Source organism: Erythrolamprus reginae, chromosome 2, assembly GCF_031021105.1.
Source record: "Erythrolamprus reginae isolate rEryReg1 chromosome 2, rEryReg1.hap1, whole genome shotgun sequence".
NCBI lineage: Eukaryota > Metazoa > Chordata > Lepidosauria > Squamata > Dipsadidae > Erythrolamprus > Erythrolamprus reginae.
The window spans coordinates 70326984-70342876 of NC_091951.1; the positions used below are offsets into that span (position 1 = coordinate 70326984).

Genomic DNA, 15893 nt, shown 5'->3' on the forward strand with positions numbered 1-15893 from the left:
ATGCTTTATTTTACTGTAACATAGAGTCGGGAAGACAGTGCTACTTTTTCTTTTTTCTTATCGTTCCTCACTTCTCTTCCCCATTTCTCCCTTACTGCTTTTCTATTACTGTACTTTTGTAATTCTGTATTTTATAATACTTTATAACTCAATAAAAATGTTAAACTGAAATTTTTCTTGCCACAAAGAGGTAGCAGATTGGTTTGTTGTTGCTTGGGTGGGACAATTACATTTTATACGACCTAATTGTTTAAAAAGAAAAACTGCCTTCATATAATTGCCTTTATATTTGAATCCTTACTCAAATAAGAGAGTTGAGATACTGCTCTGTCATCAATGTCCGCAGAATGCCTGAATAGCTTTGTTAATAAATAAAGACTCTAAAGCCCCACCATAATGGAAGAGGCAACAATGTTCTTGACGGGCGAATTAATAAAACTAAATCTGGCATGGGAATAGAATAGAATAGAATTTTTTATTGGCCAAGTCAGATTGGACACACAAGGAATTTGTCTTTGGTGCATATATTCTCAGTGTACATTAAAAAAAAAGGATACATTTGTCAAGAATCATGAGGTACAACACTTAATGTTTGTCAAATAAGCAACAGGAAACATAAATTATTAATCATAAAAATAAATTATTTAGTCTACAGAATAACAGTGATGCATGTCCATGAGACTGTGCAAATGCCTTATTAGACTAGACAACGGGACACTTAATCCAACATCTAGTCGGCTAGTGCACCCAACCAATGTCTGAAAAAACTGCAGATCAATGTGCAGGTCACCTCAGAACCTAACATTCAGAGACAGATGATTCCATTGATTTTACCAGTTTGTTTCTCTAAAGCCCTTAGCTCAATTCTCCGTCACTGTACCCTACTATAAATTAAATCTAAAAAGTATAATCCCATAATTATTTTCTGTTTACTTGACCCAATTCTTACATTATAAATATTTTGGGCCAGAGAACTCACATACATTGTATAGTGTTAATCTAATAATGTAAGAATAATGAAAAACTAGAAACATAGAAATATAGAAACATAGAAGATTGACGGTAGAAAAAGACCTCATGGTTCATCTAGTCCGCCCTTATACTATTTTCTGTATTTTATCTTAGGATAGATATGTTTATCCCAAGCATGTTTAAATTCAGTTACTGTGGATTTACCAACCATGTCTGCTGGAAGTTTGTTCCAAGGATCTACTACTCTTTCAGTAAAATAATATTTTCTCATGTTACTTTTGATCTTTTCCCCAACTAACTTCAGATTGTGTCCCCTTGTTCTTGTGTTCACTTTCCTATTAAAAACACTTCCCTCCTGAACCTTATTTAACCCTTTAACATGTTTAAATGTTTCAATCATGCCCCCCCCCTTTTCTTTCTGTCCTCCAGACTATACAGATTGAGTTCATTAAGTCTTTCCTGATACGTTTTATGCTTAAGACCTTCCGCCATTCTTGTAGCCCATCTTTGGACCCGTTCAATTTGGTCAATATCTTTTTTTAGGTGAGGTCTCCAGAACTGAACACCGTATTCCAAATGTGGTCTCACCAGCGCTCTATATAGCAGGATCACAATCTCCCTCTTCCTGCTTGTTATACCTCTACCTATGCAGCCAAGCATCCTACTTGCTTTTCCTACCGCCCGACTACACTGCTCACCCATTTTGAGACTGTCAGAAATCACTACCCCTAAATCCTTCTCTTCTGAAGTTTTTGCTAACACAGAACTGCCAATACAATACTCAGATTGAGGATTCCTTTTCCCCAAGTGCATTATTTTACATTTGGAAACATTAAACTGCAGTTTCCATTGCTTTGACCATTTATCTAGTAAAGCTAAATCATTTACCATATTACAGACGCCTCCAGGAATATCAACCCTGCACACTTTGGAGTCATCAGCAAATAGACAAACCTTCCCTACCAAACCTTCCCCTATGTAACTCACAAACATATTAAAATGAATACGACCCAGAACAGACCCTTGTAGCACACCGCTTGTAACCTGTCTCTGCTCAGAATACTCGCCATTAACAACAACTCTCTGATGTCTACACTTCAGTCAGCTGCAAATCCACTGAACTCCAGGGATTAAGTCCAATCTTCACTAATTTATCTATCAGCTCTTTATGTGGAACCGTATCAAAGGCTTTGCTGAAGTCCAGATAGGCAATATCCATGACACCACCTTGATCAAACATCTTTGTGACATAGTCAATGAGATTAGTCTGACATGATTTACCTTGAGTAAAGCCATGCTGATTTGGGTCCAGTAAGTTATTGTTTTTTAGGTGCTGATTTATCCTCTTTTTGAGTAGAGTCTCCATCATTTTAACTACAACTGATGTCAAGCTAACTGGCCTGTAGTTACCAGCTTCTTCTCTACTGCCCTTCTTGTGGATAGACACAACACTAGCCATTCTCCAATTCTCAGGAACATCTCCTGTTAACAGGGATTGGTTAAACAAATCAGTCAGGGGGGGTAACAATGACAAATCTGAGTTCGTTAAGAACTCTGGGGTGGATGCCATCTGGACCCATTGCCTTATTTATCTTTAATCATTCAAGTTCTTCTAAGACATTGGCTTCTAAGATCACTGGAGCTGAATCCGTACAGCTGGAAGCAATGCTATATCCATCTATAGTATTATATTGTAAGGTGTCTTTTGAGAAAACTGAACAGAAGTAGCTATTGAAATGGTCAGCGACCTCCTTATTCCCATCAATATATGTATTATTGCCAGTACTAAGCTTTGTGATGCTGCAGTTTTTCTTCTTCCTATCACTAATATATCTTAAGAAGGTTTTATCCCCCTTCTTTACAGATTTGGCAATTTCTTCCTCTTTTGAGGCTTTAGCAGCATATATAATCTGTTTCACCTCCTTCTGTCTCATTTTATACACCTCTCTATCAGCTATACTTCCAGATTCTTTATACCTCCTATAGGCAGCCTTTTTTTCATTGACTATAGTCCTTACATTATTGCTAAACCATAGCGATTTCTTCCTTTTACCTTTAGTTATTTGCCTTACATATAGTCCAGTGGCTTTTAAGATGGCCTTTTTTAATACAGTCCACTGGGTGCTCGCTCCTGCCATTTTATCCCTCCCCTTTAATTCATTATTTAAATATTCCCCCATTGCATTAGAATTGGTTTTTCTGAAATCCAATACTTTGGTTGCAGTAGAGGATTGCTCACAATCAGTTTTTACATCAAACCACAAATATAGATGGTCACTGAAACCTAAATTTTCTCCCACCTTAAGGGGAGGTGGAGTAGCCATTTATGTTAAGGAAAGTCTAAAAACAACACTAATTCAAAATACATGTAAAGATCTGGAGACTCTCTGGGTTTGCATGCAAAATAAAGAAGGTTCTGTCATTAGAATTGGGATGATCTATAGGCCTCCAGGGCAATCTGGGGAATATGACAACAAGATGGTGGATGAAATTACCCAAATGGCAGTAAAGGGAGATCCGTAAAAACTAAATCTAGAATATTCTCCCCTCTAGTTGGTGTCTTAACGAGCTATGCCAGAGCTGCTCCTGTAAAGGCCTCTACTATATTATTACTTTGGCATGTAAGGGCACTGGGGATATTCCAGGCAACATCAGGCATGAGCCTTCTCTGTGGTGGCCCCGACCCTCTGGAACCAGCTCCCCCCAGATATCAGAGTTGCCCCCACCCTCCTTGTCTTTCGTAAGCTCCTTAAAACCCACCTCTGTCGTCAGGCATGGGGAAATTGAAATTTCCCCTTCCCCCTAGGGCCTAGGCTTATAGAATTTATACATGGTATGCTTGTATGTATGATTGGTTCTTTAAATTGGGGTTTTTAAGATTATTTTTAATATTAGATTTGTTCACATTGTCTTTTTTATTGTTGTTAGCCGCCCCGAGTCTTCGAAGAGGGGCGGCATACAAATCTAATAAATACAAATACAATACAAATGTTGAAATCACCCATAACCACAATATCTCCCTTTACTGCCATTTGGGTAATTTCATCCACCATCTTGTTGTCATATTCCCCAGATTGGCCTGGAGGCCTAAAGATCACCCAATTCTAATGACAGAACCTTCTTTATTTTGCATGCAAACCCAGGGTCTCCAGATCTTTACATGTATTTTGAATTAATGTTGTTTTTAGACTTTCCCTAACATAAATGGCTACTCCACCTCCACTTTTCTCTATTCTATCCTTCCTATACAATGTATATCCTGGTATGGGTAGTTCCCATTCATTAGACTCCTTAAACCATGTCTCAGTTATGGCGACCAGATCCAGATCCAAATTATCTCTAGATATTGTGACAGAGCTTGTTGCTCAAGCTTAGAGCATTCATGCACATTACCTGAAGAACATTATTATCATTATTAGTTTGCCCCTTATCATCAACAACTATATCTATTTTATTTACAGCTCCCTTTTCATAAGCTTCCAGAAACTGATTTATCCTCATTGGTCGGGGACAGAAATCATCCACATCAGTTACATCTCTGTCCCCTTTAACTAGTTTAAATGCCTGTCCAAAAAAGTTCTGAGCTCCTCACCGAGCACCTAGGTACCTCTGTATGATGGATGCAAACCATCCCTCTTGAACAACTCCCTATGAGACCACCTACTGACATCATGACTTACATAGCCAAAACCTTGAGCTTTGCACCACTGCCTTAACCACACATTAAACTCTCTGATACAAGTTGTTTTATCCTCCTGGCCACAAACCGGTAACACCTCTGAGAAAGTCACTGTCTGGAACCATAGGAGATGGGCCTTTGCAGAAATACAAATAATACATATAAATAATTAAATATTCATCATTCATATTCTTCTATACTTCAAAGTATTTTTCAACCTGTGCTTTATTGCATGTAAAATGTTGAATTCAAAAATTTACTAAAATTCAGCTTTCATTATTTGCCTAATTTTGAAAGATTGGTGATTGGGGGGGGGGGGGGGGAAATACAATCCCAGCACCAAAAAGTGCATTAAAATTACAGACAGTTATCACCAGATGTTCCATTCCATGACACAAATTAATATGACTCATCCAAGAATAATATGAACAAGAATCTCAACAGCAAAATCTCTACAACTTCACCAAGTAGAGATCAATTATTATTCATTAATAAGGAGGAAACTGTTACAGAAAGCCATTCTATTTCTAAAATTCAGAAAATTATTCTCCAAGGTGTTTTTTAAAAAATATTTGTAGAGCCAAATCTGGAATTAAAAATAGTGCACCATATTTACTGGTACAATGATTTAGCTGTTGTGACCAAAGAGTTTATTGTCTCTGAAACACAACCAGATCAATGTTCACCAATGATAAGACTTGGAGTCTAACTTATATACACCTGCATAGACTTGAAGCAACACATGCATCAATACTTCTTCAAGGGTTGTAACAGATGCTTTACTACAAGAACAGTGTTATAATTATTCTGAATATATTAATTGCTGCAGCTAATAGCACAAGGCATATTTAGTCTTCCAAAAGATAGACACAACCTTCAGCCATACTGATTAGGAACTGGGACTTGAATTAACTATGTATTAATTTATGTTTATTATACAGCAGTGATGGCTAACCTTTTTGTTGCCAATGCTGAGAGTGTGTGTGCGCACCCACAATGCAATGAGTGTGTGACCCCCCCCTGAGCCCACAAATGCGTGCGTGACCTTGCGCATGTGCAGACATTTCCCGCATGCACCCTGCTGCGCATGTGTGGCAGAGTCCCCAAAACCAGCTGGTGGGCGGGAGTCGTGCACGCATGCACAGTGGAGCTGAGCTGGGGCGATGGCTAGCATGTCCGCAGAGAAGGCTCTGTATACCACCTGTGGCACGCATGCTATACGTTCACCATCATGCTTATACAGAATACTGCAGAGGAAAGGTCAGGATAAGAGCTGATAGAGACACACAAATAGTCAGTCACTGGTGGGACTTTTTATAAATTAGGAACTTTTTAAAAAGGATCAAGCTATGCTTAGATCCTTTAGTGCTCTTGTCTAATATTTTGGTTTCCATGCTTTCATAGTTTCCCCATCCATGACTCTTCCCAATTTGAAACCAAAGCTTCTCCTAGCTCTGAGTATAAAAGTATTCAGAAAAGAAACAGAACTTTATTTCACTGCAAGATATTACTTACTACCAAAAGTTTTGGATTGAGGTCTAATGGAGTAGAGTGCTTTCCAAGGTGAATGAACTCTATTTTAGTTTGGGGGGGGGGGTTGTTAGACACTGCCACACAATGCTACAAGAGATGCTACCTGCTTTTCGATTATTTATCTTAAACACTAAAAGTATCAGCCCCTAATTTGGCAGTGATATTAATGGGGAAGAGCTCTGGGAATGGCAGATGAGGTACCCACAGCCTGCATTTTAGACACTTCATTTTTTCCTTGATAATCAAGGAGAAGTGATGCCTCTCTGCCTCCAGGCTGATTAACAGAAGAACAAGCAACATTTCCAGTAAATAAAAAAGTTAACACTCCTTATTCTCTATCTTGTAAGAACTTTCTCAATTAATGCTCTTCCTTCCTTTTTCAAGATAATATTTAAGAGGACCAAAAGTAAACACACATACACACACACACACACACACACTCCTCAGTAGGACAATTAGGGGCAGGTGGCAGGCAAAATAATATTTTTTCTAATATTTCCTAGTTGTTAAAATCCGAAAACAAATAGATGAAACACAGACAAAACTGATTCCAATAAATAGTTGATTGATCAATCATGTGCCATCAAATCAGTGGAAACCCTTAATAACCACATAGATGATTTTTCTCCGGGATAACCTTAACTTGGTTTGTTAGGTCTTCCAACACTGACTGCATCACCACCACTGTAATTAAGTCTATCCACTTTCAGGGGTGGGCTGCTGAAGGTTCACAGGGGTTCAGGAGAACCTCTAGCTAAGACTCTATGCAGTTCAGAGAACCCCCAAATCCTACTCCTGGCCGGCCCTGCCCAGCTCACCCCTCACAGGAGTCCCCATGTGGCCCATTTTAGATGCAGATAAATGCAGGGTGCATGTGGAGGCTTGGGGAAGGTGAAAAATGGACCGACTGGAAGTTTGGAGGATGCCGGAAATGAGCCCTACGGAGCCTGGGGAGGCTGTTTTCGCCCTCCCAGATGCTCTGGAGCCTGGGCAGGACAAAATCCCCCCCCCCCCGGAGTGCAGGAGGTCGATTACACCATGACCATGCCCATCCATGTAGCCCCATGTAGAGAACATTGCAGTAGTCAAACCTCAAGGTAATAAGGACATGAGTGACTATGAGTAGACTCCCTGTCCAGGTAGGGCCACAACTGGTGAACCAGGCGAACACCTCTCCTTGCCACAGCTGAAAGATGGTATTCTAAGGTCAGCTATGGGTCAAGAAGGATTGTCAAGTTGCACACCCTCTCTAAGGGTGGTGTCAAAGGTTCCCCTCCGAAGTGATGGACAGACAGATGGGATTGTCCTTGGGACGCAAAACCCATAGCCACTCCGTCTTGTCGGGGTTGAGTCTGAGCCTGTTAACACCCATCCAAACCTTAACAGCCTCCAGACACTGGCACATTACCTCCGCTGCTTCACTGAGTGGACACGGAGTGGAAATGTTATTATTCTTAAGTAATAACTATGTTTTATTTTATGTAATGTAAACATCTGAAGTCTTAAGATAGCGTATAGGTTTTTTTAAATCAATCAATCACACGGAGGGGCAAGTTTGGTTCTTGATTTTTTTAACTGTCTTCTTGGCCGAAACTTTATTTTTTCAGTAAGTTCTGGGTAAGAAATTTAAAGTGACATGGAAAAGGCACTAGAGAAGTAGTTTTAACCTGTGGCCTGCACACAGTCTTCCCACCCCCCATCCTCACCCATGCGCACAGGCCTCATTGAAGCCTGGGACGGTAGGCAAACGGGCAAACCAGAAGTTCAGATAAATGGAATTCAGGTTTGCCTGTTGTGCTGTTTTTCGCATTCTGGAGCCTTCCTGAAGCTAATTTGGAAAGTTGTTGGCATACAAGAAAGGGACTATTTTTAAAAAATTTGCAGAAAATTCTTAAATTTTTAAAAGCAATAAGTGGATATAATGTGCTTCTTTATTAAAAGTTCATTTTGAAAGACTGTAAAATCGTTTAAAGCTTATATTGAACATTTACCATTTCCTCTACAAAGTGTGTAAATGTCATGTTCTGAGCAATAATTTACATTATGTTTTCAAATCAAATAGAAGTCATTATCATTTTAATAAATCTTATTATTTCTCCTACAGAATGTAGTAAATAATCCAAAGTGCTACTTACTGTTCCAAAAATACTTTTCTGTTTGCCAAGTTTCCTTTTAGGGGTTGGGTTTATTTGTTTGTTTGGGTTTTTTGAATCATCATCAAATCCAAGTTTGAAAGAGCTTTAGCATCCAAACTGCTTTCTAGGAAACTCTTCTAGAGTGAGAAAAGTTCTATAAAAGTTTTTGCTACCCTAAAATGTTGTGGTTTTTTTTGTTTTGTTTTTAAATGTGTTTCTTTAAAGTAACTAATATGGAATTGTACAACCCTAAAAATAAAATTTACGATTTTCCCAGTATCATGCATAAATAGCAAGTTGTTATAAATGGCAATGGAAGAAAAAACAGCAATCTTTCTTCATTATTATGAAGGTCTCCAAATTTGGGTTGTGTATTTTGGGGGGAAGGTAGTTGTGGAATCCAGATGTAGGACTCTCCTTTGACAGTATTTGCATTTCCAGCGTTAGCTCCTCTTCAAGTCCCAAACCATTCCTGAGTATTGTAGTCCTGAGTCCCCGGAGAGGGGCGGCATACAAATCCAATTAAATCTTAAATCCTATTGTCCAAGATTACCAGATTAGGATTGAACTGTTTCTGCTCAGTTTTATCTACTCCTTTTCCAAAATACAGTAGTTCTTCTCAGTCAAGGAAACAGTAGATGTGTTCTCTCTGGTACTGAGTTTCTATTTCCATTCTAGGTAATCTGAACAATTTATCCTCTTTTTCCTGCAGTGAATGTATGAGTGATTGAATGAATGTGTGTGTACATGTACATGTTTGTTTTCTCCCTGGTGTTGAACCACTCCAGGCAATCTGAGAGTTGCATCTTTTCTTCTTGAAGGAGAATGATACTCCCTGATGGGAGGCATAGCAGGAGCTGTGTCTGAATGTAGTCTGATATGTTTATTCATGGGGAAAGTGTGTTCAAAGAAATTATATTAAGAGCATCAGAGCACCAGAGCTTGAGAACCCCGAGTTACTCAAATGATTTCACCTGCCCAAATTAGTAAATCTTCATCAACAAATTTACTATGTAATTGTAACATTTAATACAGGTATGTTACAAATCTGCAAACATTTGGTGGAAAGCCTCTGTTTTAGACCATACAAGGTGATATCTACACATCACAGAGAACACTAAGCTGTGCTTTCTTTTATCCATACCTTACTGGAGAAATCATAGTTAGGCTTATACAATGCATTATATCAGTGATGGCAAAGCTTTTTTTCCTTGGGTGCCAAAAAAGGGTGGGTGCAAGTGCCCACATCCACAATTCAATGCCTGAGGAGGGCAAAAACAGCTTCCCACACCCCTGGAGGCCCCCCGGAAGCCAGAAATGGCCTATTTCCCAACGTCTGGTGGGCCCAGTAGGCTCATGTTTTGGCCTCCCCAGGTTCCAAAGGCTTCCCTGGAGCCAGGAGGAGGGTAAAAACGCCTTCTCCCATCCCCCAGAGGCTCTCTGGAAGCCACAAATGCCCTCCCAGAGCCTCTGTGTGAGCCAAAAATCTGCTGACCAGCACACATATGCACATGGAGCTGAGTTAGGGCAGCAGCTCGCGTGCCAATAAATATGGCTCTGTGTGCCACCTGTGGCACCCATGCCATAGGTTCGCCATCACTGCCTTATATCATAATGAAATAAATCATGTTTAATGCAACACATGAACCAGGTTCATAAATTGAAAGGATTTAAAAGGCATAAACAATTATTGTAGTAAATTTAAACTTAATAATTAAATTTAATAAAATTTACTTAGCTCCTCTGGAGCAAAGATAGATCATAGTTCTTAAACATGAATACTATGGGCAAATTACTATCCTTACAAAAATCACAATCAACCTATTAAGATTTATTGTATTTTTCAGAGAATAACATGTACCTTATCCCCAAGAAGAGGGTGATATCCAAATGTAGCCCTGCCCAGCCTCTCAAACGGAGCTTCAGAGAAAAAGCCTCTGAAATGGAGGTTTCAGAGGCAGAAGAAAACAACAAGGTGCACAACTCACAACTAACGAACTTGTTCCTAAAATTCACCTCTGAGAACACCTGATTGGGGGAATTCTGGGAGGCCAATCCACCAGCCAATCAGCTTTTTTCTTATTTTCCTCCCCAAAATCTAAGGTGCATCTTATAGTCTGAAAATATGGAAGATATCATGTGTAATAACCAGATTTCTGAGAGAAAATTGATTAGTTACCACTTGAGGAATAAAAGTAAATCTTTCTACAACTATAGTTATAAACACTATTTTTAAAAAAAATGCACAATTGTATTCAGAATATAATTCAACAGTATTTCTGGCTCTACTGTTCTATCCTCTACCAGTGACAAATCCAAATAGGATTATTAACGTTTGAGTTATTCTGTCCTTGACTTACAACCATTCATTTAATGGCTGTTCAAAGTTACAATGGCACTGAAAAAAAGTGCCTTGTGACTGTTTTTCACACAACTGTTACGGCCTCCCCTTGGTCACCGGATAAAAATTTAGGACACTTGACAATCATCTCATATTTATGATGGTTGTAGCATCCCATGGTCATGTGATCACTTTTTGCAATTTTCTGACCAGCAAAGTCAATGGGGAAACCAGATTCACTTAACAACCATAAGAACATAAGAAGAGCCATGCTGAATCAGGCCAAAGCCCATCGAGTCCAGCATTCTGTGTCACAGAGAGGCCCACAAATTGTCCGTGGGGATCTTGAGCAGAAAGAGAAGGCAAGACCCTCTCTTTCCCTTGACCCCCAACAAATGGTATTCAAGGGAAATCTGCCTCCCTCAACCAACATAGAGGTGGCACCTGGACATCAGTTTCAATAACAACCGATACACTTGGCATCCATGAATCTGTCTAATCCTGCCTTGAAGCTATCAAGGCTGACAGCTGTCACGACCTCTTCTGGAAGTGGATTCCATAAACCAACAACCCTCTGGGTGAATAAATATTTCCCTTGATTTATCCTCACTTTCTTACCTATGAGTTTTAGGGAGTGCCCCCTTGTCCTAGTATTGTGTGATAGAGAACATTTTTCTCTGTCCACCTTTTCTATCCAATGCATGATTTTACACACTTCGATCAAGTCACCCCTTAAACACCTTGTTTACTAATTTAATAACTGGAAATTCACTTAACAACTGTGGCAAGGAAAGTTGTAAAATGGGTCCAAACTCATTTAACAACTATCTTGCTTAGCAACAGAAATTTTTAAGTCAGTCAAGGACGGCATCTTTAAGTTATATTCCATCTTTCCCTCTTTCAAAAATAATGGTGGCATGCTATGGTTTGTCCGAGGGTATGTGTGTTATGAGAAAGGGTTTTGGGATTCTTTGTATATTTATTTACGCACCTTTTGCCTCAGAACCTGGTCTCCTTTTGTTGCAATCAGTTCTTGTCTAGTAAAAATACTTATCTTGGTGTTGGGGTTTTCCTTTCCTGGACTTTGAATGGAAGTGCGCCTGACATTGATGCTGACATCAAAATTGCAAGCTGATCACCAAGCACCAAGATGGTGAACACATGACCGCAGGGTTATTGTGGTGGTCCCAACTATGGGGAACAGGTCATAAATGCCATTCATTAAACAGTTGCTGAGCATGCAGTTTTAGTAAGAACTACCTGTAACCTCAATATGTCAAAGAATAAAACCAGTTCAAGCAATGTTTAATAGGACTCCCTACAAACTTTTGAGTAGTCTCTGCAATAACAATTTATGAATGCATTTTCCCAATTTATGCATGCTAATTTTGTTTTGTTTTAATTTACTTCTAGGAGTAAAGTCTGGAAACCTCTCTCACTTTGTATAAACTGCCTGTCAAGATGATTTTGTTTTTCTTCTTGCTAATCATTATTTCAGGAGAAATGTCAATAGACTCATTTTAAAAACAGGAGGGGGTTACTTAGAACGTTCCTAAGAGTCAACATCTTTGTCACACAAAGTTAAAAAAAAGCTCTCTGGGCTACCAAAATAAAGAATGTTATACAGGCTGGGAATATATTTTCTTGTGCCTAACCAAACCAGACATTGAAAAGCTATAGAAGAAACCAAATATTTCAATTTCAACCTTACATTTAAAGTTTTCTTTCCCCCCCTACACCCAAACTGGATTAGTTATAAGTGCTCGATTTAGTGAAGCAGAAATGTGTGGTTCCCGGACTAGAAAGTTAGGTAAACATGTCTGAACTGCCCAAGGCCACTAAACGAAGTGCCAAATGTCTATTTACTTGGAAAGACAAGAAGAAAAGCCTAGAAGTTAAAGTCTGGCACTTATACAAAGCTTTTTAAAAAAAAATCAGAATGCAAATAATCCATATGCATATGGCTTCATTCTTATTTATTATAGTTTTTATTGTGAATTTTCCAAAGTTTTATAAACATATAATACAAACACAGGCATTCTTATCTATTATAAACAGCTCTGATTAACTGAATCATGGCTGAGAGTCTTTTTATTCTTAAATTCTGCATTTGGACAGTCTGAGCTTTAGTGCTGAGCTCAAGTATAAAACCTGACAACTGGGAACAATGAACGTTTCCTCCGGCAAAATAAATATATTTCCAAATAAAAACTGAATGAACTAACATGAATTTATTATAGGAGCTTGCATGAAAAGGGGCAGAACAGAGAGAAGGAGTTGAGGAGGGGGAAAAAAGATAAAAGTAAAGGTTTCCCCTATCCAGTCGTGTCCTACTGTAGCAATTGGTACTCATCTCTGTTTCTTATTCTAGGGAGCCACTGTCATCCGAAGACATTTCCATGGTCATGTGGCCAAGCATGACTATTCGCTAACGTGCGTTGCTCTTTTCTTTCTCACAGAAGTGGTACCTATTTATCTATTCACATTTGCATGCTTTCATTTATTTATTTATTTTATTTATTATTTGGATTTGTATGCCGCCCCTCTCCGAAGACTCGGGGCGGCTCACAACAAGTGAAAAGCAATCCAATACATAATCCAATTAATTAAAATATTGAAAAATTTTAAAAAAATAAAATAAAAAATTTAATACTGTTAGGTGGACAGGAACTGCGGTAATGGGAGCTCATTGCATGGCGCTTGGGTCTCAATCCTGAGCTATCAGCTTTCTAGCTGGCAAGCTCAGTGTTTTAACCGCTAATCCATCATATCCTCCTGAGGAGGGAAATAGACTGCTAATTGCTAATTATTGTTTCCTATTAACTGAATTTGTGTGATTGGAGCACGTTTTCTGCCAAAGTAACAGAGGCAGCTTAACATTATGTAAGGAAAACAGATTCTAAAGAGCAAGCCCCACATCCACTTACAGGCTATCTTACTTTTTTCTTCCCCAAACCCAAAGAATTTGGTTAATTGAAATTGACTAACATTATCACAAAAAAAGTTGGGTTGAAATTGACTAAATTACCAGTTCCTTAGTAGAAATAGAGATTACTCACATTTTTTCCTGGCTTTATGGAAATATGGATGGGAAACCCAACAATACCAGGGACTGGGATGATTTATATTCTCTTCTATATACTCAGGCCAGCTTCCCCATTTCTACTTTCTTAGCAAAGTCAGTCAGTCTCCATTTTCCCCAGGATGGTTCTGCTGCCAATTGTACTGACCTAATCCATCAGTGACCAACAACATAGTGACCAAGAGCCGGGGTGGCGCAGCAGGTAGAGTGCTGTACTACAGGCCACTGAAGCTGACAGTAGATCTGTAGGTCAGCAGTTCAAATCTCATCACCGGCTCAAGGTTGACTTAGACTTCCATCCTTCCGAGGTGGGTAAAATGAGGACCCGGATAGTGGGGGCAATAGGCTGGGTCTGTTAAAAAGTGCTATTGCTAACGTGTTGTAAGCCACCCTGAGTCTAAGGAGAAGGACGGCATAAAAATTGAATGAATGAATGAATGAATGAATGAATGAATGAATGAATGAATGAATGAATGAATAGGCAGCTCAACCTTTTATGCTTTGAGTTGTCAAAAATTAAAAAGCCATCCTCCATCAGAAAATCAAACCATATCACGAGGTCAATTTCCTATAGGTAGATAAAACGGTGTGCAAAGGGAAAGGATAGCAAGGACTCTGACAGTCTCTGCTTTTAAACTCTTTGGCATTATAATGTGCAGGCAGCAACATTGACAACTAATATGCAGTCAAGGTAGGCTGCAGAGGCAATCTTTTAATATCAAACGTTTCTTTCTGGTTCAAGCATGGGAGGAAAGCAAGCACATTACTGTTAATGTGAGGATGAGCCCCAGGAGGATAACAAGGGCAACATGATAATGGAAAGACAAGACAGTTTTAGTACTTTCAGTGTTAAGTCTTCATTGACTACACAGCCTGTTTATAATCTTGGAAGAGACAGAAGCAACAATTAAAACATGAAGTCCTGGAAATAAAATTATACTCATATCAGCGTTTGTTTTGCCCTGGCAGAAATGAATCAGCAAAAACAGGGTTGGCTGCCTCTTCCTTCTTTGGCAAACTCTGTTCCTGCCAAAGGCTCCATTGGAAAGGTTAAAGTACCCCTCTTAAATGGAATGGAATATAATACAGAAGGCGGAGGAAAAGACAGGGATTGCTTACAGAAGGGAACATACTCATTCCAGATTTTTTTCTTCTTGTTGCTTTTGAGCTTCCTGAACCATATAGCAGGGGTGTCAAACTTGATTTCATTGAGGGCCATATCAGGATTGTGTTTGACTTCAGGGGAACAGGTTGGGCATGGCCAGGGTGGATGTGGACAGCTCGACATCACTCGGGCTCCCAAGATCCGTTTCTGGCTGTGAAGGCTTTCTCCAACCCTCTGCCAATGAAAACAGAGCTTGGGAGGGCAGCATGAGGCCTTCCCGAGCTCTGTTTTTTCTGGTAGAGGCACCATGGGCCGGTCCTGTTTCCAGGACAGCCCCGTGGGGCCAGATCTAAGTATCTCATTTGCCAGATCTGGCCCACAGGCCTTGAGTTTGACACCCCTGTCATATATTTATTTATTTATTAGATTTGTATGCCGCCCCTCTCCGTAGACTCCCAGATTAGCATCCCAGACTGGCATTCTCACCATTAGGAGAAGCTTTTCTGGATTCTAATGGGAAACGGAAGGAACTTGACCTTCAGGAGAATGAAGCTCACCTGCAACCCAATCTTTTTATGTATATTAAATTTTCTGACTCCAAGCCAAAATAGTTAGCAAGTTTTCCAATCACAATGGCCAAGTTTCCTGCTAGCTAAGTGACAAAAATAAATCAACGATAACTTTATGACATGGAAAACAATGACCTCATTTCACACTTACTTATCTGATGAGTCTGAACACATCCCAGCAACTTCTAAATCTCTTATGATGTCTGAACTTGAGCTGAAAGGCAAGAGTTAGTTTAGACTACTTTTTGAAAATTATCAGATACATCAAAGAAGTTATTAACGTATGTGAGAACATTCAACTTGCCAAGTCCAAAGTATGATAGAAGCTGTGCTAATTTTATAAAAATGCCGAAAGTCTTCTGTCTTTTTATTTCTCCTTTTTAAAATTGAGGTACTTGCAATAATCATTGGGCTCTTTAAAAATGGGAGATTATTAAACACTTCTGGACTGACTGAGTTATCATGTAACAAATAAGA

General features: G+C 39.2%; 1 protein-coding gene across 4 annotated transcripts in view; it reads right to left on the reverse strand.

Annotated features, from left to right (window-relative positions):
- RAD18 (RAD18 E3 ubiquitin protein ligase) overlaps positions 1–15893 on the reverse strand; it is a 138452-nt gene that overhangs the window by 23021 nt on the left and 99538 nt on the right. For 2 of the 4 annotated variants that reach the window (XM_070738283.1, XM_070738285.1), the window contains exon 12: positions 15568–15630. The exons of the other annotated variants lie outside the window; for them this stretch is intronic. In XM_070738283.1, coding sequence (XP_070594384.1) covers positions 15568–15630 — 63 coding nt within the window. The remainder of the gene's footprint in view (positions 1–15567; positions 15631–15893) is intronic. 4 annotated transcript variants of the gene reach the window in all.